General features: G+C 40.6%; 1 protein-coding gene across 1 annotated transcript in view; it reads left to right on the forward strand.

The window, feature by feature from the left end:
- The first annotated feature begins 796 nt into the window (after window positions 1-796).
- The window catches only part of LOC124048431 (zinc finger protein 385C-like), a 166,024-nt gene continuing 144,590 nt past the window's right edge, over window positions 797-22,230 (forward strand). Inside the window, exon 1 of the mRNA XM_046369213.1 lies at window positions 797-930. Within this exon, the coding sequence (XP_046225169.1) occupies window positions 882-930 (49 nt within the window). The 5' untranslated portion in view covers window positions 797-881. The remainder of the gene's footprint in view (window positions 931-22,230) is intronic.

Below are 22,230 nucleotides of genomic sequence, written 5' to 3' on the forward strand. Positions count from 1 at the left end.
TGCCAAAGGACTTCCAGGGGAAGGACATAGCTAAGACTCCAAGTATGTTTCCACAGCACATCAATCACTGTCCGGCTGACAGCTGTCTCACACACACATGCCACAGCACACTGGGCAGAGCTCACACAAGCATATATCTGTGGCAAAGTCACCCACAGGCATCCGCTTTTGAACGTGGCCCAACAATTTGAATGAGGCCTACAAGGCAGAGGAGTGTTGGAGTGATACAACATGGTCAACATTTTCCCTTCACCCGCCAGCACATATATCTTCACAAAGTGAATGTTATTGGTGAGGGGTTAGTAGTTGAAGTAAATATTGACAGACAGTGTTAGCTATGCCTGTAATTATTTAACTCATTTTTCCTTCAATTGGCCTCCTTACTTTTGTGTGGGATGAAAATGACCACAGATAAACAGAGTTTTTCCTTTTACGGAACTGAGATGGAGACTCAGATATTTATTTAATGTCATAATGTGTTTTGAAGTTGAGTATTGAAATCGAAACATTGCTATTTCTAGATCTAGTAGATCTTGAAATAATGAGCCTCCAAATAGATATAGAGCACCTGTCCTATATAACCTGTCCACAAATACATGTTACTAATTTTAAGAGTAGGCTAACAGAGTTGTAATATACATTTTAAAATGATCAACAACATACACATGCCATGTGTGACCTACATGGGCTCTGAGCAAAATGAATAGCCCCCCCCCTTATAGTTGGATAGATGGAATTGTATCGTGCGTGCACCGGTTCAGCCTTGTTATGTCTCGTCTATGAGACCAGGCTAACCCGTGCCGCAGCGCGCGCCCATTAGCGTGGCTTTCTTGGCGCTCTCGTGAGACAGCGGCGCACTTCAATCCGCAACCGGTAGAGCAATGTTCGGTACAAACGGACACGGAGCTATTTTGAAACAGTCCAGAGCAGGTAGGCGAACAATATATTACATACTTTTGCTAACGTATTGCCTATTGTTTTTGTGCATGAAGATAAAGCGCATCCGTTAGTATATCGACGAGTAGACTAGCCTACCTGTGGTAGATTAGCCGCCTATATGAATCTAAATCGACTTTTACATTCATGAGGGTTATGATATCGTGTAAAACTAGTTTACCCTTCTCTCTGGGAAAAAAAAGTTTGTTAAACTGAATAGTCAGAACGGATACAATAGTGAGTCGTGGTTGGTGCGTTATTAATTCTGTCAACTTCAAGTAACGTTATGGTGCAACGTGGTAGCACTCTGGAAATGCCGTTGTTGACACAATCATTTACTTCATTTCTAAAAGATGATTAATGTTATTTCATTACATAAGGAAACGTTTTTATGAAGTAAAACACATTATTTTGGTGATTAACACAAAGCCTATGTGTCTATAATGCCTGTGTTTTAACATGGTAGTTACACAGGCAGGTTCAGTGGTGGACAAAGTACCTGTCATACTTGGGTAAAAGCAACGATTCCTTAGTAGAACATGACTCAAGTGAAAGTCACCCAGTAAAATACTACTTGAGTAAAAGTCTAAAAGTATTTGGTTTTAAATATACTTACATTTAAAAAGTCAATGTAATTGCTAAAATATACTTAAGTATCAAAAGTAAATGTACAAGTTTAAATCATTTAAAATTCCTTATATTAAACAAACCAGACTGCACAATTTTCTTGTATTTTTCATTGACTTCACATCATTTACAAAAAAAAAACACATTTGTGCTTAGAGTCCACCAGGTCAGAGGCAGTAGGGATGACCAGGGATGTTTTCTTGATGTGCATGAATTGGAAAATGTTCCTGTCCTGCTAAGCATTCAACATGTAATGAGTACCTTTGGGTGTCAGGGGAAAATGTATGGAGTAAAAAGTACATTATTTTTTTTAGGAATGTAAATTAAGTAAAAGTCAAATTTTCCCAAAATATAAATCGTTAAGTACAGATACCCCAACAAACTACTTAAGTAGTACTTGAAAGTATTTTCACACCACAGAGCAGGTTATAGGTTAGATGAGGAATGCTCCACTCTATTCTCAAGGCAAAGTTGAGTTTTGAGAACTGATATTTTCTAGTAACAACATTACATTTACATTTTAGCCATTTAGCAGATGCTCAAGAGCGACTTACAGCAGTGAGTGGATACATTTTTGTATTGGCTCCCCATGGGAATTGATCCCACAACCTTAGCGATGCAAGCGCCATGCTCTAACAACTGAGCCACAAGTCACCATCAGTTGATTCTTGTAATGTCAATTCTGAAAATGCTTCCCTGTACCTACAGTTGAAGTCGGAGGTTTACATACACCTTAGCCAAATACATTTAAACTCAGTTTTTCACAATTCCTGACATTTAATTATAGTAAAAGTTCCCTGTCTTAAGTTAGTTAGGATCACCACTTAATTTTAAGAATGTGAAATGTCAGAATAATAGTAGAGAGAATGATTTAGTTCAGCTTTTATTTCTTTCATCACATTCCCAGTGAGAATGTTTACATACACTCAATTATTATTTGGTAGCATTACCTTTAAATTGTTTAAGTTGGGTCAAACGTTTTGGGTATCCTTCCACAAGCTTCCCACATTAAGTTGGGAGAATTTTGGCCCATTCCTCCTGACAGAGCTGGTGTAATTGAGTCAGGTTTGTAGGCCTCCTTGCTCGCACACGCTTTTTCAGTTCTGCCCACAAATTGACCCATTTGCGACCAAGCTTTAACTTCCTGACTGATGTCTTGAGATGTTGCTTCAATATATTTTTTTGTACCTGTTTCCTCCAGCATCTTCACAAGGTCCTATTGATTTGCACTTTTCACCCCAAAGTATGTTAATCTCTAGGAGACAGAACGCGTCTCCATCCTGAGCGGTATGACGGCTGCGTGGTCCCATGGTGTTTATACTTGCGTCTATTGTTTGTACAGATGAACGTGGTACCTTCAGGCTTTTGTAAATTGCTCCCAAGGATGAACCAGACTTGTGGAGATCTACAATTCTTTTTCTGAGTTATTGGCTAATTTCTTTTGATTTTCCCCTGATGTCAAGCAAAGAGGCACTGATTTTGAAGGTAGGCCTTGAAATACATCCACACGTACACCCCCAATTGACTCAAATTATGTCAATTTACCTATCAGAAGGTTCTAAAGCCATGACATCATTTTCTGGAATTTTCCAAGCTGTTTAAAGGCACAGTCAACTTAGTGTATGTAATTTTTTGATCCACTGGAATTGTGATACAGTGAATTATAAGTCAAATTAACAATTGTTGGAAAAATGACTTGTGTCATGCACAAAGTAGATGTTCTAACCAACTTGCCAAAACTATAGTTTGTTAACAAGAAATTGGTGAAGTGGTTGAAAAACAAGTTTTAATGACTTCAACGTAAGTGTATGTAAACATCCGACTTCAACTATATGTTTGTTGTTTACAACTGTGTTGCTTCCCCAGGGTGCTGAAATTCAGACTTTTAATTTAAAAAAAGATTGAATACAACCACCGACTTTTCCCTCATTTGGTTTGCTCAACTCAGCACGAATATTCATGGTGCCAATTGAATCTCAGTTTACATAGATTACATAGTAACACACATTAGGTAAAATGTGGTTGTATTCAAAAAAAGTTTTTATTAAAAGTTTGAATTTCCACACCCCGCGGAAGGACCACAGTTGTACAGGAAAAACATAGGTACAGGTTAGCATTTTCAGAATTTACATTTTTACAAGAATCGAATGGTGACTCAATGTCCCACAACCAGTTACCAAAACTCAACTATGTATCGATATAAGAGAATGGAGTTGAGTGTTTCTCCGCTAGTTATAGGTGTGTATACAGTAGGATTACACATGGTTTCATAATAGCTGTAATACCTGGTTTTCCCCTGCTCAATTTCAAGGATTTGCATATAAATCCATATGAGGTGCCAACAGACCACCTCACATAACATTTTGAGCTGTCTTCACAGAGGCTGCTAGTGGAGAAGACACACAGTCTACAGTGCTACAGAAACACTGCTGAATATTTCATTGAGCTTCCATTTGACAAGAAGCTCACATGAGGCCTATCAGACCATTCCTCTTGCTTTTCCTTCGCAGAGAGGAGAGCTGAGCTAGGGCCACTAGATTCCCCCTTTCCCTGATACCTCAGATAATGGGCAAGAAAAAACATCTCAGGAAAACAATTAAGACTTTTCAGAGAGAAAGGTTTGAGACTGCCCAACGAGCCACTATCACATCGGGAACCCCTCCCCCTTCCTTTATTTCCTTGTACTTAGTATTTGTTTCAGTGCAAGTGTGTAGTCTACCTATTAATATTTTAAGGAAATAAAATATAGGCTAACGGGCGAATGATTAGAAAGATATACAGCAGTGACATAGTGTCACGGTTTTCTAATGGTGAAGGAGAGTCGGACCAAACTGCAGCCCGTATATTGTGATCCATGTTTATTTACACACGTAACACGAATCCAAAACACAAACTCTACAAAACAATAAACGTAGTGAAAACCAAAACAGCCTTAACTGGTGCAAACTAACACAGACTAAGGCCATCAAGCCACTCAGGACAATCACCCACAATACAACCAAAGAATATGGCTGCCTAAATATGGCTCCCAATCAGAGACAACGATAAACACCTGCCTCTGATTGAGAACCACTTCAGACAGCCATAGACTCTCCTAGAACACCCCACTAAGCTACAATCCCACTAAGCTACACACCACATACAAAAACCATGTCACACCCTGGCCTGACCAAATACATGAAGAAAAACACAAAATACTTTGACCAGGGTGTGACACATAGTGAATAAAGACATTTATTTAAAGATTCTTATAGATAATCCCTGAAACTAAAACAGGGACTAGCTGGTTTCCTCTTTCCATCTGTGGTTTATTTATTAGAACCTTTTATTTCTTATCCACTTCTTAAGAGCAAGGAAAGTAAAGGATAGGGTTGACTGTGGAACTCGAAAGTCAGACGGTAAGATTAGGGCTAGGCATCATCTCAGCTCCCATCCATTCACTTGCCTACACTTATTTTACACCCTTCTGACTGAGGAGTTGTTGCATGAAAGTCTAATTGCGGGAACTGGCCCTTTAGTGTCATTGAATGCCGTCACTAGCAGTCACATTCCAGTATTTTATCTACATTGATATTTTAGGAGATGCAAACCATTGTTCAGGAGCGGGACACTAGTCCGGACACTTATATGAAATCCTGCTATGCCCTTAGATCAGGACTGCCCAACCCTCATCCTGGAGATCTACTTTCCTGTAGGTTTTCAGTTTTCAGGAAAACCAACCGCGAGCTGCTCAGGGACGCGAGCCTACCAGAAGGGCTAAATGCCTTTTATGCTTGCTTCGAGGCAAGCAACACTGAAGCATGCATGAGAGCACCAGATGCGCCAAGTCTAGGTCCAAAAGCCTCCTTAACCTCTCTAGGGTAGGTGAGATGCCAACATCCGGTGAAACTTCAGAGCGCTAACATTCTAAATACACCATTCGTTATATTAAACATTCTTGTAAATACATGTATCTTACATAATTTAAAAGATGAATGTCATATTAATCCAGCTTCTGTGTCAGATTTTAAAAAGGCTTAACTGTGAAAGCAAACCATGTGATTTTCTGAGGACAGGGCCCCGCACACACAAGTATTACTAGCATTTTCCAACCAAGCATTAGCTTGGTCGAAAGTCAGAAAAAGCAATACAATAAATCGCTTACCTTTGAAGATCTTCCTCTGGTTACAATGCCAAGTGTCCTAACTACACAGTGAATGTTTGTTTTGTTTGATAACATCCATTTTTATAGCCTAACACAAAACATTTGTAACCCGCTGCGTCGTGATTTCCGTCTCATTCAACTTTGGACGAAGCATTCGTGGTAATTACACACACTAAACAAACGTTTATCCAGTCATGGTTGGTTTCATTGCAATCCTCTGGTTGACACTAACACAACCATACTTGATGGTTCTTTTCCCGGGACGTATTGACCGAAACAAACCGATTTGAAGACATCAATCAATGACCTCATTGCGCACCAATGGTAGGACCGGTCTATCGTTGATTGACTGTATTTTGTCCCAATGACCACTGATCATCTTGAAATCTAGCTTGGAAGATAGCCAATGAGTTGAGGTAAACGGCAATATATAATGGTTATACGTTCGAAGACCAGCCTTTGTCGTAAACTCTGGTGTAAAAGAGGTTCTTGATAGAGGAAATTGATAGAGAAAGCGAGACTGAGTTGCTTCAGGAAGATGAATCTTTCAGTTTTGCTACCGGTAATGGTTCTGTTATGGAGTTATTGGATTTTCAACTGCTTGGGAAGGGCTACAAACGGTTTGTGGACAACTTCTACACAAGCCCTACCCTGTTTACAGAGCTGAGGAAGGCGGGATGTGTGGGCTTGTGGCACCATTCAGACCAACAGAGTGGGCTTTCCAAAAACAAAGGTGAACGACATGCCTAAGCGGGGTACCATGCAATGGATTTGTGAAGATGGCCTGCTCTTTGTAAAGTGGATGGATACCAGAGAGATGGTCATGTGCACAACTATCCACAAGTCCTTCAGTGGCGATCACGTTGTCAGGCGTGTGGAGGATGGTAAGCGGGGCATGGACCACAAAATGTCCCCATTCCAGCTGCTGTGAAGGACTACAACAAGGGCATGGGAGGTGTGGACCTGTCAGATGCACTGATAGGATACTACAATGTTGTTCACAAGACCATGAAATGGTACAATACAATTTTCTATCATTTTATTGACATTGCTGTGGTGAATGCCTTCATCCTCCAGAAGGAAATGGCCAAGAGCTGTGGGCAGCCCCCCATCTCACAGCTAGCCTTCAGGGAGCTGCTCATCCAGGAGCTTGCAAGTCCACCTTCTGTCCCCTCTACCTCTGTCCCTTCTGCTCCAACCAGTGGTGTTCACCTGCCCAGATTAATCTCTGCAGGCATGAATGTGCCTCAAGGCAAAAGGGCACAGTAGGGAGATGTCGTTGTGCCCTTTGTCACAGGAAATGCACCACCTGGCAACGTAGCCTGGTGGTTAGAGCGTTGGACTAGGAACCAGAAGGTTGTGAGTTCAAACCCCTGAGCTGACAAGGTACAAATCTGTCTTTCTGCCCCTGAACAGGCAGTTAACCCACTTTTCCCAGGCCGTCATTGAAAATAAGAATGTGTTCCTAACTGACTTGCCTGGTTAAATAAAGGTAAAATTAAATCACATGCACCACCTGTTCAGTAAGCCTCTTTACAGCAGAAAGGGACTGCTAAGGGCCATGGCACCAGCAGCACAATATTGTGTAGAGGACTGAGGGTCTTCACAATATTGTAAATAGAAAATGTGTAAATAGTTACCCTTGTTATTTGTTTATGTTTAATTATTATTATTTTTTAAAATATTTGTATATTATATATTTAGGTATACATTTTTGGGGGTGTGTTAGAATAGCATTTATGTATTTTGTATGTTGTTCTTTCCTTCAAAATGTATCACTGTACCAATTCGGCCACTTGGGTACATTTGTGGGAAACCCGGAGGACTTCATGCTCAATGTCATGTAGCTCGCACATTTTTGAAGTTATCTGTCTAAAACTTTGCTCAGCTATTCTTGCCATCTTATGTTCTTCATTCAAATCATCCCCAGCATTCTATCCGTATGTTTGGCTGTTCTTGTTTATTTGAAAGATGATGCAGCAACAATAAAAAACAGAAAACTTGTGTTTATTTCCTTGTATTTTCTTCTACCAGATCTATTGTGTTATATTATCCTACATTCAATTCACATTTCCACAAAAGTTAGTGTTTCCTTTCAAATGATACCAAGAATATGCATATCCTTGCTTCTGGGCCTGAGCAACAGGCAGTTAGATTAGGGTATGTTTTTAGGTGGAAATTGAGAAGAAGGAGAAGAAGAAAGAAGAAGTTCCCAAAGAAGTTAACAGCTTCTACCCCCAAGCCATAAGACTGCTGAACAATTAGTCTAATGGCCAGCTGGACAATGTCATTGAACCTCCCCGTTTTTGTTTTTACACTGCTGCTACTAGCTGTTTATTACCTATGTATTGTCACTTTACCCCTACCTACATTACCTACTCATTCAAGGGTTTTTCTTTATTGTTATTATTTTCTACATTGTAGAATAGTAGTGAAGACATCAAAACTATGAAATAACACATGGAATCGTGTAGTAACCAAAACAGTGTTAAACAAATCAAAACATATTTTATATTTGAGATTTTTCAATGTAGCCACCCATTGCCTTGATGACAGCTTTGCACACGCTTGTCATTCTCTCAACCAGCTTCATGAGGTAGTAACCTGGAATGCGTTTCAACTTCAGGCGTGCCTTCTTAAAAGTTCATTTGTGGAATTTCTTTCCTTCTTAATGTGTTGAGCCAATCAATAGTGTTGTGACAAGGTAGGGGGGTATACAGAAGATAGCCCAATTTGGTAAAAGACCAAGTCCATATTATGGCAAGAACAGCTCAAATAAGCAAAGAGAAATGACAGTCCATCATTTCTTTAAGACATGAAGGTCAGTCAATACAGAACATTTCAAGAACTTTGAAAGTGCAGTCGCAAAAACCATGAAGTGGTATGATGAATCTGGCTCTCATGAAGACCGCCACAGGAAAGGAAGACCCAGTCTTACCTCTGCTGCAGAGGATAAGTTCATTAGAGTTACCAGTCTCAGAAATTGCAGACCAAATAAATGCTTCACTGAGTTCAAGTGACAGACACATCTCAACACCAATTGTTCAGAGGAGACTGTGTGAATCAGGCCTTCATGGTCGAATTGCTGCAAAGAAACCTCTACTGAAGGACACCAATAAGAAGAAGAGACTTGCTTGGGCCAAGAACACAAGCAATAGACATTAGACCGGTGGAAATTTGTCCTTTGGTCTGAGGAGTCTAAATTAGAGATTTTTGATTCCAACCACCGTGTCTTTGTGAGACGCAGTGTGGGTGAACGTGTAACAGAATAACTTTAGACCGTCCCCTCGCCCATACCCGGGCGCGAACCAGGGACTCTCTGCACACATCGACAACAGTCACCCACGAAGCATCGTTACCCATCGCTCCACAAAAGCCGCGGCCCTTGCAGAGCAAGGGGAACTACTACTTCAAGGTCTCAGAGCAAGTGACGTAACCAATTGAAACACTATTTAGCGCACACCGCTAACTAAGCTAGCCGTTTCACATCCGTTACACTCACCCCCCTTTTGACCTTCCTCCTTTTTCCACAGCAACCAGTAATCCGGGTCAATAGCATCAATGTAACAGTATAATTTTAAACCGTCCCCTCGCCCATACCCGGGTGCGAACCAGGGACCTTCTGCACACATCGACAACAGTCACCCACGAAGCATCGTTACCCATCGCTCCACAAAAGCCATGGCCCTTGCAGAGCAAGGGGAACTACTACTTCAAGGTCTCAGAGCAAGTGACGTAACCAATTGAAACACTATTTAGCGCACACCGCTAACTAAGCTAGCCGTTTCACATCCGTTACAAACGGATGATCTCCGCATGTGTATTTTCCACCATAAAGCATGGAGGAGGAGGTGTTATGGTGGGTCGGTGCTTTGCTAGTGTCACTGTCTGATTTATTTAGAATTTAAGGCACACTTAACTAGCATGCCTACCACAGCATTCTGCAGCGAAACCCCATCTCATCTGGTTTGCGCTTAGTGGGATTGTCATTTTTCTTTCAACATAACAATGACCCAACACACCTCAAGGCTGTGTAAGGGCTATTTGACCAAGAAGGAGAGTGATGGAGTGCTGCACCAGATGACCTTCTCCACAATTCCCTGATCTCAACCAAATTGAGATGGTTTGGGATGAGTTGGACCACAGAGTGAAGGAAAAGCAGCAAACAAGTTTTCAGCATATGTGGGAACTCCTTCAAGACTATTGGAAATTCCAGGTGAAGCTGGTTGAGAGAATGCCAAGAGTGTGCAAAGCTGTCATCAAGGCAAAGGGTGACTATTTGAGGAATCTCAAATATAAACTATATTTTGATTTGTTTAACACTTTTGTGGTTACTACATGATTCCATATGTGTTATTTCATAGTTTTGAAGTCTTCACTATTACTCTACAATGTAGAAAATAGTAAAAATAAAGAAAAACCCTTGAGTGAGTAGGTGTTCTAAAACTTTTGACCGGTAGTGTACATGTACAAATGACCTCTACTAACCTCATTACAGAGAGTGTTGCCATGGCACACAAAACTGTAACTCAAGCCAAGTGCAGCCTCTCCACTCATCTACTAAAATAAAATATAATCTTCATTATCTTCATCTTCCCTTGTCCCCTACAAATGACCTTGGTCTGATACACCCTCAATACCACAGCAGGGCTTTCAAATCTAAATCGGATCAAACCATTCCTGCAGTGGTGTGTGTCCTTCCTTGCTATTTTTGGAAGAGTTTCCAGCAGCAGAACCAGGCTATCATTCTTACCAAGGTGTCTCTCATCAGGTCCTTCCCCTGCCACCCACCCACTCCCTCGGGTGACACCATCATTTTCACCTGCCACTCGGTTGCCAGATTGAAAGTGGTGTTCGAACCTCCATTACCGCATGGTACTACACGTGTGTCTCTACTGGGCTTTAGATGTGAAGGCAGCTGGGTCAGCACTCTCCTGTGTCTGTCTATGCTTGAAAGGAGAGAGGTAGGCCCAGCGCTCGTTCTGCTCTCCTCCATGACCCTGCATATCCTTCATTCTACAGCTTGCTTCTCCTCCTGTCTTAGAAGCGTGTTCTCTCAGGCTGGATTGAGCTCAATGTGGAAAAACCATCAGCTGTGAAATTGAGAATAATCACGTGGAACGGGATTTGTGTGGAGCAGCTCTAGCTGGAATCTTCAATATCATTTGACTCATGGCAGCACTGATGATGGACTCAGCCCAGGAGCTCCACAATCCAAACAAAAATGTCCTTTAAAATGTCGCCATGTTTCTCTCATATTATTTACCAATAGATAGGCTAGGTTTGGCTTTTTTTGGTATCAAATCTGACCATTCTGACTTATGATGCTGCCAAGGAAAGCTCTTCAAAACCTAGACGTATTTATATGTTTTGTTGATCTTAGAATGCTTCATTGTTTACCTTTCTAACATAGTATGTTACTCGTTAAGTCATTGAGTCTATGAAATACGTATGTTCACCGTGCTCCCTGATGATGAGGGCTGAGAGGGCGTCTGCTCTGCATACGCTCCAGTTATCCCGTGATGCTTTGCGTTTCCCAGTCAAAGTTCTAGAGGGCATGATGTCACTGTGGAATGAGGTGACGTGGGGGTGGTGGACTTGGGCACAGATGGGGGCACCACCTATCCCGTGGCAGGGCCTAAATCCTACATTTGTCAGGGCTACTCACCACGACCGGCGCCCCATGGTGAGTGCCCCTTCAGACGGATCGCATGTCAGACAGTTACACTGCCCATCTTTAGCTCAGTGGGAACTGGTAATCCAGCGGATAAAAGCCCCAAAAGACTGTTGTGCACTTTTGCATAAAATCATGAAACTTGGTACACTCATGCTATATTTAGGAACATTTTAATGTTTTCTCATGTACCATTAGCTATCAAGTAGTGGGGAAAATGCTTAAACAGTCACTAGCCTAATACTGGGAGGTATGGTATGGTCCTTCTGGTCAACAGTTCTAAATTGTGTGCCAGTGAATCATATCAATCAGGATGGTAGTAGTGTCACTAAACTGATGACATAAGCCTGAAGATTTAGCCTAACAACGGTAGTGTTTTTGTCTTAACTTTCATAACTCTGACTCTGTCCCTCGCCAGCTTGTTTTGGAAGGCTCTCACGAAATAATGCTTTTCTACAACTTTCCCTCATACGCAGTCTCTCTTTTGACCGACACTTTCAGATTCAGGCTTAAATCACCCATCAGAGAGTGCGAGGGGTTGAGTGAAATGAATGTCTTTGGCGGTGATTTAAAGTCAGCAGACAGCCAATCTGTCACAGTCCCTGTATAATTCTTCCTTTCAATTGATAACCATGACCTCTCCATGACTGCTCTGGAGTGAAGAGAGAGCCGGGCAAAGCATCCCCCCACCCCAACCACACAGTTCTCTGTAAATCTCCAACAAACTGTAATATCTCAAGCTGAAGAAAGAAAAACACGTATTTAAGGCTCTGTTGAGATGTGACAATTGCCAGGGAAAGATCAATAGATGGGTGAAATGACAAATTGGCCAATGCTGGGCTGTGATTTAGCATACTCCACAGAGAAACTATAGTTCAATGTTCCTAAACTGGGTTTACAGTATACATGTTGGCTAGTTGATTAAAACGGGTTCCTTTATCTCTCTTATTCACCTCTGATATACTGAACATCTCTGTAAATGAGTTTCCTTTAAAAGGTCAGAGTGATTTTCTGGTTAGTGAAACCCGTGGAATAACTAGACTTGCCCTCAAGAAAATACCATCTCCGTGTTAGGCCATATAAAATGTTTTAATATGTGTAGTTTGGCAATATGTTTGATTTTAGTACGAGTTATTGCTTAGTATTGGCCAAGTTATTTCAAACAAAAAGAACGCTAACCCCAAAAACACTGACTGGTAGACGGTTTCATCCAAAGATGATTCGCTATCTTTCCATCTTTCCATGTGATGACTGATATTGTGCATATTAACATGACATTCACAACAATACTGTATAGCCTACACACATACACTATATACAAAAGTATGTGGACATCCCTTCAAATGAGTGGGTTCAGCTATATCAGACACGCTCGTTGCTGACAGGTGTATAAAATCGAGTACACAGCCATGCAATCTCCATAGACAAACATTGGCAGTGGAATGGCCTTATTGAAGAGCTCAGTGACTTTCAACGTAGCAGCGGTATGAGTAGAATCATGAATGATTCATGCATTCTCAGAGAATGAGTGTACAATTGGTAAATAGTAGCTGATATTTCAGCCAGATGTCCATCTAGCAAGGTAGCTCAATGGCTCTGGCTATTAGCTAGGTAGCTAGCTATAACTAGCTGGCTAGAAGGATGAAGTTAGAAGCTAACGTTGAACGGAGCCTGACTTCAGCAGGAGCAATTGACTGAAATTAAGCAAACTATAATCAAAATATGGGCTACTATAAGTTCTCATAACAAAATACCTTTTCTTTATAGAGAGTAGTGAGACAGACAGTGGTGAGTCAGGCTGCAATGAAGGAGGCAAAAGAGATACACAGAGAGGAAGCATTGAAGCAAGCAGGGAGAGAGGTTAGTAGTAAAGTGGTTCCCAAACTTGGGGTCCTGGACCCATGTGGGGTCCCCTAATATTTAAATAGGGACCCCTGATAGGGGTTTTAATCTTTTCAAACACATTAATCAATTGTTTCCCACCATTTAAGAGTCAACGAAGGGCCTTTTACACTGTCAGAATTCACGTTCATGTCATTATGTGTTGGAACAGCCCGTGGGACCCAAAATTGAGTGAAATACAGTATAAAGACAATTTAAATATAAAGACAACTTAATATTATGTTCCCTGAACAAAAATAGACAGTTGAAGTTGGAAGCTTATGTACACCTTAGCCAAATACATTTAAACACAGGTTTTATGACATTTAATCCTAGTAAAAATGCCCTTTTAGTTTAGTTAGGATCACCACTTTATTTTAAGAATGTGAAATGTCAGAATAATAGTAGAGAGAATGATTTATTTCAGCTTTTATTTCTTTCATCACATTCCCAGTGGATCAGAAGTTTACATACACTCAACTAGTATTTGGTAGCATTACCTTTAAATTGTTTAACTTGGGTCAAACATTTTGGGTAGCCTTCCACAAGCTTCACACAATAAGTTGAGTGAATTTTGGCCCATTCCTCCTGACAGAGCTGGTGTAACTGAGTCACGTTTGTAGGCCTCCTTGCTCTCACACACTTTTTCAGTTCTGCACACACATTTTCTATAGGACTGAGTTTAGGATTTTGTGATGGCCACTCCAATAGCTTGACTTTGTTGTCCTTAACCTCTCTGGTACAAGTGGGATGCTACCTCGACAACAGCCAGTGAAATCCCATAATTAAAATTCAAACATACAAGTATTATTCAAAAGGCTTTACTGCGAAAGCACACCATGCGATTATGTTAGGTCAGCGCCTAGTCACGCCTAGTCACAGAAAACGATACAGCCATTTTCAGCCATTTTCCAGCCAAGGAGAGGGCTCACAATAGTCAGAAATAGCGATTCAATTAATCACTAACCTTTGATGATCTTCATCAGATGGCACTCCCAGGACTCCATGTTAGACTGTAAATGTGTGTTTTGTTCGATAAAGTTCATCTTTATGTCCAAAAACCTCATTTGAAATTGGCGCGTTATGTTCTGAAATGCATTGTCTCAAACAAACATCCGGTGAAAGTGAAGAAATCCACATCAAATTACGGAAATATTCATCATAAACATTGATCTAAGATACAAGTGTTTAACATACGATTAAAGATAAACTTTTTCTTAATGCAACTGCTGTGTCAGATTTCAAAAAGGCTTTCCGGCAAAAGCACACCTTGCGATTATGTTAGGTCAGCGCCTAGCCAAAGAAAACCATACAGCCATTTTCCAACCAAGGAGAGGTGTCACCAATTTCAGAAATAGCGTTAAAATTAATCACTTACCTTTGAGGATCTTCATCTGATGGCACTCCCAGGTCTCCATGTTAGACAACAAATGTTTGTTTTGTTTGATAAAGTTAATCTTTATGTCCAAATACCTCCGTTTTGTTGGTACGTTTAGTTCAGAAATCCAAAGGCACAATGCACGCTCTCAACATCAAGACGAAAACTCAAAAAAGTACAATAAAAGTTAGTAGAAACATGTCAAACAATGTTTAAAATCAATCCTCAGGTTGTTTTTGTCATAAATAATCAATCATATTTCAACATGACAAAAGCTTGTCAATAGAAAAGGAGAAACAAGAAAGGCGCGCTCCTGATCACATGCTTGGCTCATGTCTGGAAATTTCCACTGTCCACTCATTGAATGTGCTGTATCTCCCTAATTCTTCAGAGTAAAAGCCTGAAACAATGCCTAAAGACTGGTCACACGTAGAGGAAGCCATAGAGATCGTGAACTGGGTCCTAAGTCTTTGTATGGTGGATAGGCTTTCAATGGAAAAACAGCCTTTCAAAATAATCATACTTCCTGGTTTGGATTTTCCTCTGGTTTTCGCCTGCCACATCAGTTCTGTTATACTCACAGACATTATTTTAATAGTTTTGGAAACTTTAGAGTGTTTTCTATCCAAATTGTTTAATTATATGCATATCCTAGCTTATGGATCTGAGTAGCAGGCAGTTTAATTTGGGCACGCTTTTCATCCGGAGGTGAAAATACTGCCCCCTACCCAAGAGAGGTTAAGCCATTTTGCCTCAACTTTGGAAGTATGCTTGGGGTCATTGTCCATTCGGAAGACCCATTTGCGACCAAGCTTTAATTTCCTGACTGATGTCTTGAGATGTTGCTTCAATATATCCACATTATTTTCCTCCCTCATGAAGCCATCTATTTTGTGAAGTGCACTAGTACCCTCCTGCAGCAAAGCACCCCCACAACATGATGTTGCCAACCCCATGCTTCACGGTTGGGATGGTGTTCTTCGGCTTGCAAGCCTCCACCTTTTTCCTACAAACATAATGCTGGCCAAACAGTTCTATTTGTGTTTCATCAGACCAGAGTACATTTCTCCAAAAATGCATTCTTTGTCCCCATGTGCTGTTGCAAACCGTAGTCTGGCTTTTCAATGGCAGTTTTGGAGCTGTGGCTTTTCAGGTTATGTCGATATAGGACTTGTTTTACTGTGGATGTAGATGATTTTGTACCTCCAGTATCTTCACATGGTCCTTTGCTGTTGGTGATTTGCACTTCTCGCACCAAAGTACATTCATCTCTAGGAGACAGAACGCGTCTCCTTCCTGAGCGGTATGACGACTGCGTGGTCCCATGGTGTTTATACTTGCATACTATTGTTTGTACAGATGAATGTGGTACCTTCATGCGTTTGGACATTACTCCCATGGATGAACCAGACTTGTGGAGGTCTACAATATTTTTATGAAGTCTTGGCTGATTGCTTTTGATTTTCCCATGATGTCAAGCAAAGAGGCACAGAGTTTGAAGTTAGGCCTTGCAATATATCCAGAGGTACACCTCCAATTGACTCAAATGATGTCAATTAGCCTATCAGAAGATTCTAAAGCCATGACATTGTTTTCTGGAATTTTCCAAGCTGTTTAAAGGCACAGTCAATGTAGTGTATGTAAAATTCTGACCCACTGGAATTGTGATGCAGTGAATTATAAGTGAAATAATCTGTCTGTAAACAATTGTTGGAAAAATTACTCGTGTCATGCACAAAGTAGATGTCCTAACCGACTTGCCAAAACTATAGTTTGTTAACAAGAAATTGGTGGATGGTTGAAAAACATGTTTTAATGACTCCAACCTAAGTGTATGTAAACTTCCGACTTCAAATGTAAATGCAACATGCAACAATTTCAAAGATTTGAGTTACTGTTCATATAAGGAAATCAATTAACATCATCTCAGTCCTGACCACTCATGTATGTAGTAAATAAGTAGTGAAACACATATTATTGAGTAGGTAATGATGAACAGTAAGTTTGCGAGGTTGTGGTGATATACTGTCATCTGTTGGCGACTAGAAACAATTGCATAGTAGGAACTATTACAAATTGATGGGCCTTGAAAATACATTTTAGTGCTTGGAAAAGTACTTGAAAGTCCTTGACCTGCTAATGTCTGTACAAACCCTCTGGTTTATTTTTGCAGATGCATCATGGTTTTGTAACTAAATTTGCTACAGACCTTTTAAAACAGGTTTATTGAGAATCCCCCTGTTGTCCTTCACAGAAATGTGAATGAGGTGGCTTTAGAAGGAACATGTGGTTGGTGCAAGCCACTAACCCACTTGGGCCATTTAAGATTAGGCCTACAGGTATTTTTGACAGCTGATTTTATTGTATTTTTTAAAAGAGAAGGAAACTAATAACATCATTTCAGAAGGTGTTTAGGCCTGGGACATAGGGGTGGCATGACACACATGTATGTCCCCATCCTTTCCACCCCACTGTTTTTTATCAGTCCCTATACGACTTGAGCATCCTACGCCAGTGTTTGTGAATGAGTGTGTGTGTGTGTGTGTGTATGTGTGTGTTTTTGCATGGAAGAATCAGGACAGAAGGGGGTGGTTTAAAAGACTGTGTCCTCCCAGGTCCAGAGAAGATGTTTTTTCCCTCCCTCTGCAGATCTCTCGCCTACTCTAATACTCGACTGCTGTGTTTGTGTAGTTTTGTCCTGAGGGAAGGATGTGATGTTTTAATCCCTAGTTGAGTCAACCGTCATTTAGATGTAAAAATGAAATGGAGGTATTCCTGCAGTGTTGAGGTGAGCCTGCTCGGGTTAAAGCAGGGATGATCAGTATAGAGACAAAGTAGAGTTGCAAATCAACGGCTCAAACACGAGACGTATGTGGCAAGGTCTACAGTCAATCACAGATTACAAAAAGAAAACCAGCCCTATCACAGACATTGACATCTTGCTCCCATACAAATGAAACAACTTCTTTGCTCGCTTGGAGGACAATACAGTGCCACTGACATGGCCCGCTACCAAAGCCTGTGGGCTTTTCTTCTCCGTGGCCAACTTGAGTAAAACATTTAAACGTGTTAACCCTCGCAAGGCTGCCAGCCCAGACGGCATCCCTAGCCGGTCCTCAGAGCATGCGCAGACCAGCTGGCTAGTGTGTTTACGGACATATTCAATCTCTCCCTATCCCAGTTTGCTGTCCCCACATGCTTCAAGATGGGCACCAATGTTCCTGTACCCAAGAAGGCAAAGGTAACTGAACTAAATTACTATCGGCCCGTAGCACTCACTTCCGTCATCATGAAGTGCTTTGAGAGGTGAGTCAAGGATCATATCACCTCCACCTTACCTGTCACCCTAGACCCACTTCAATTTGCTTACCGCCTCCATAGGTCTACAGAAGATGCAATCGCCATCACACTGCACACTGCTCTATCCCATCTAGACAAGAGGAATAACTATGTGCGAATGCTGTTCATAGACTACAGCTCATCATTTAACACCACAGTACCCTCCTAATTCGTCATTAAGCTCGAGACCTTGATTACCAACAACGTGTAAACGGAGGTGAGGGCCCTCGGAGTGTGGTGTCAGGAAAATAGCCTCTCGCTCAACATCAACAAAACATAGGAGATAATCGTGGACTTCAGGAAACAGCAGAGGGAGCACCCCCCATCCACATCAACGGCACAGTAATGGAGAAGGTGGAACGTTTTAAGTTCCTCGGCGTACACATCACGGACAAACTAAAATGGTCCAACCACACAGACAGCATGGTGAAGAAGTAGGCTGAAGAAATGTGGCTTGTTATCTAAAACACTCACAAACTTTTACAGATGCACAATCGAGAGCATCCTGTCGGACTGTATCACCGCCGGTACGGCAATTACACCGCCCTCAACCACAAGGCTCTCCAGAGGGTAGAGAGGTCTGCACAAAGCATCACTACCTGCCCTCCAGGACATCTACATCACCCGATGTCACAGGAAGGCCATTAAGATCATCAAGGACAACAACCACCTGAGCCACTGCCTGTTCATCCTGCTATCATCCAGAATGCTAGGTCAGTACAGGTGCATCAAAGCTGGGACAGAGAGACTGAAAAACAGCTTCTATCTTAAGGCCATCAGACTATTCAACAGCCATCACTAACATTGAGAGGCTGCTGCCAACATACAGACTCAAATCTCTGGCCACAATAAATTGACTTATTAAAGGTATCACTAGTCACTTTAAACAGCGTTACTTTAATAATGTTTACATATCCTACATTACTCATCTCATATGTACAGTGGGGCAAAAAAAAAGAAATTCCACCGTAATTTGCAAATAAATAAATTAAAAATCCTACAATGTGATTTTCTGGATTTTTTTTCTCATTTTGTCTGTCATAGTTGAAGTGCACCTATGATGAACATTACAGGTCTCTCTCATCTTTTTAAGTGGGAGAACTTGCACAATTGGTGGCTGACTAAATACTTTTTTGCCCCACTCTATATACTGTATTCTACACCATCTACTGCGTCTTGCCTATGCCGCACGGCCATCGCGCATCCATTTATATGTACATATTCTTATTAATCCCTTTACATTTGTTTGTATTTGTGTGTATAAGGTAGTTGTTGTGAATTTGTTAGATTACTTTATAGATATTACTGCATGGTCGAGACTAGAAGCACAAGCATTTCGCTACACTCGCATTAACATCTGCTAACAATGTGTATGTGACCAATAAATTGTTATTTGATTTGATTGAAGAGAACTCTATACTACACTGTTTTTTTTATAGGAAGGTCAGGATGGTCTTGGTCTTGTTTGTAATTACGTGTAACTCCAGTGACTCAAAACCATGACTTCTTTACCTCTTTTCTCTTTAATTTAGCATGGGAAAATAACAGTGCACTCATCATTACTAGGTTCATAGCAACCAATAGATACATACTTAATATATGTAGCCTAGTAGTATGTTAGAGTGGTTTTCACATTTTCAACGGTAGTAGTAAATTCTGTCCTGTTGAGACATGTCAGAAGCACTTCAGTAACACATTTTAATCAGTGCAGCTGCAGCTTGCGGACCTCAGGTTTTTCAATGTTCAATTTAGCACAGGGACAAAGGGACATGTCTATTTTGAAGTTTATTTGGCCTCAGGGTGTTTCTTCTCCTCTGATGACTTTGCTTAGTTAGCACCTGAACTTATGTTTTGTCTTTCTCATTTAGTCTAACAAACATTTTGTTCTGAAAATACTAGGCCTACTTCCATTCCTTTTTATTAGACTTTGGTAGTTGATCCTTTTAGTTCTCTCAGTACCCATATGGGAAAAAATACATTTCAAAATATTTAAGCTCATGTAAAACGTATTTCAAATACATGTCGATACATTTGCATCTTTGCTCAAATGCATGTAATGCCTGACAATATTCCTGAAATGCATGGCTATGATATCTGGTCTACAGGGTGGCCAAAGTGGTTCCTAATTCGGTTTGATCAATATAAATATTTTTTGGGGCCACTAAGCCAACACTTTGGCAGTGATATCATGTTAATTGTGATGGTGCAAGGCAGTTAAAAAGAAAATGATTTGAGTTAGAATGATCAGTTTAAACAAAAACGATACGTCATACAACGCTCCACAATATGCCAAAGTGTGGGTCTAGGAGTGTAGGTCTAAACCTTGCGCTTCAAATGAGTGGTATTATACAGCTCTACAGTGGATGGTTAGAGGTGTTATGGTGCATTTGTAACCAAGTGGGAAGTGGGAATTGACCACATCTGGGAAAAATCCCTGATTGGCCCTCCAACTGGTAATTACTAGTTAGTTAAATCAGCCTTGAATCCCCTTGTGACAGGGGGAATGAAACCTTGTTGTGTGCAACAGAGAGGGGAAATTAAATGCATGTTTCACAAAAATTGTTGAAGGCCCAAAAACTAGATTTCCCTGTGTTTTATAAATATATCCACACTGTGAGGCTGCAATAATACTGTGCAATTGTCAAAATGATACAATTATGATAATGCCCCTTTAGTTTAAAGGTCCCAAACAGATAATGATTCCGATGTAAAATAGTCTGTATAGGGTGACTAAAATATCACCCATAATATTTTTGGCTATAGTAATGCTCAAAATTTGATGGCTAACTACCAGGAAGTTTGAAAAAACCCCAGCCTGAGTGGATCGGGAGGTTATATTCATGAGCTCACCTTGACTGACACCTCTTTGAAAAGCCTATGTCAAGAAACTTGGATACAGTGAGCTGTGTTGCAGTAAAATCATCTCAAGCTAATTTGGTGATACACAAAGCAACTCAAACCACATTGAAATTGCATCAATGATATTAAACAAATTTATACAGCTCCCGTTTGGCATGTCTCTTGTGATGGTTCACAGCAGCACTGATGGAGGTGTTGACATGACAACTCCGTCACAATTTTGAATGACCTTTCACCCCTTTTGTTCCATGCTGGCTGAAGCTAGTAACTAGCTAACACCAGACACAAATGAAAGGGGAGACATAAAAATACATGCATCTTTGCCATAGATGAATAGTGTAAACGTTTCATTATATTTGCTGACGCCTACAGTCAAATTTTGACACCAGTAGAGTAGATATCTAGCTATATAAACCAAGCCCCTATGCAAACTGGCGTTCTCCGATGTTGGTTACAAGGCGGTACTTATTTAAATTAGGTAAGAATATCATGTTACCATTAGTGTATTCAAATGAGAGGTAGGGTGTCACCATATCCCCTTAATAATCTCGCCTCCTGAATCCAAGTCTTTGACATGGGGAGGGGACCAGTAACTTTATCATCAATTTTGATCAACGTACAAGCAACAGTAATTTTTCATACTTTGGTCCTCATGCTTTGATTTGGGTTCATCCAAATATCTTCGACTGTTCATGACCTTTAAGAGCTGTTTGAGAGACCACCTGAGACCCCCGGATTGTAATGCCAGTTAATGTGTTATGTTGTGTTCTTTGATTAAAGGTTAAGCTTCTACACTGCCTGTTCTGTAGTCTTATTGAGACTGTTCTTGTGATACCAAAGAGCCTACTAAAGTGTCATTGTTAAGAATAGTCATAATTTTGTGAAAATATGATTTGCCCAAATACATTTTAAAATGTATCTACCACATATATTGAAAATACATATGCCCTTAAATACATTCTTTCATGTATTTCAGAATGTATTTTGAAGTACATTAAATACATTTTCTGATGCATTTAACATATATTGTGATATACATTTTACATACATTTATATATGCTGTACATTTGCTATTGCAGACCATTGATTTTCTACATGACAAAATAATAGGACACTGACGATGTGGCGGAGTAGCTTCTGAACATTCTGTACATTGTATAGTGACCCACTCAGGGAGTGTGTGTCGGTGAGAGAGAGAGAGTGAGAGCGTTGTTGTCTTGCTGTGAGTTTTACATTTCACTCCAAACCTTCACACTATGAATTGTGTCCCCTTGAGCATTCTCTAGCTATATTTGGAAAACACATTCACCTTTGTAATTTTTGTGTTTGGCCCAATGGGGCGGGCAGCAAAGTCAAAGTTGTGCTGAAGAATAGCATCAACAATGCCAAAAA

Source organism: Oncorhynchus gorbuscha, linkage group LG11 (assembly GCF_021184085.1).
Source record: "Oncorhynchus gorbuscha isolate QuinsamMale2020 ecotype Even-year linkage group LG11, OgorEven_v1.0, whole genome shotgun sequence".
NCBI classification, from domain to species: domain Eukaryota; kingdom Metazoa; phylum Chordata; class Actinopteri; order Salmoniformes; family Salmonidae; genus Oncorhynchus; species Oncorhynchus gorbuscha.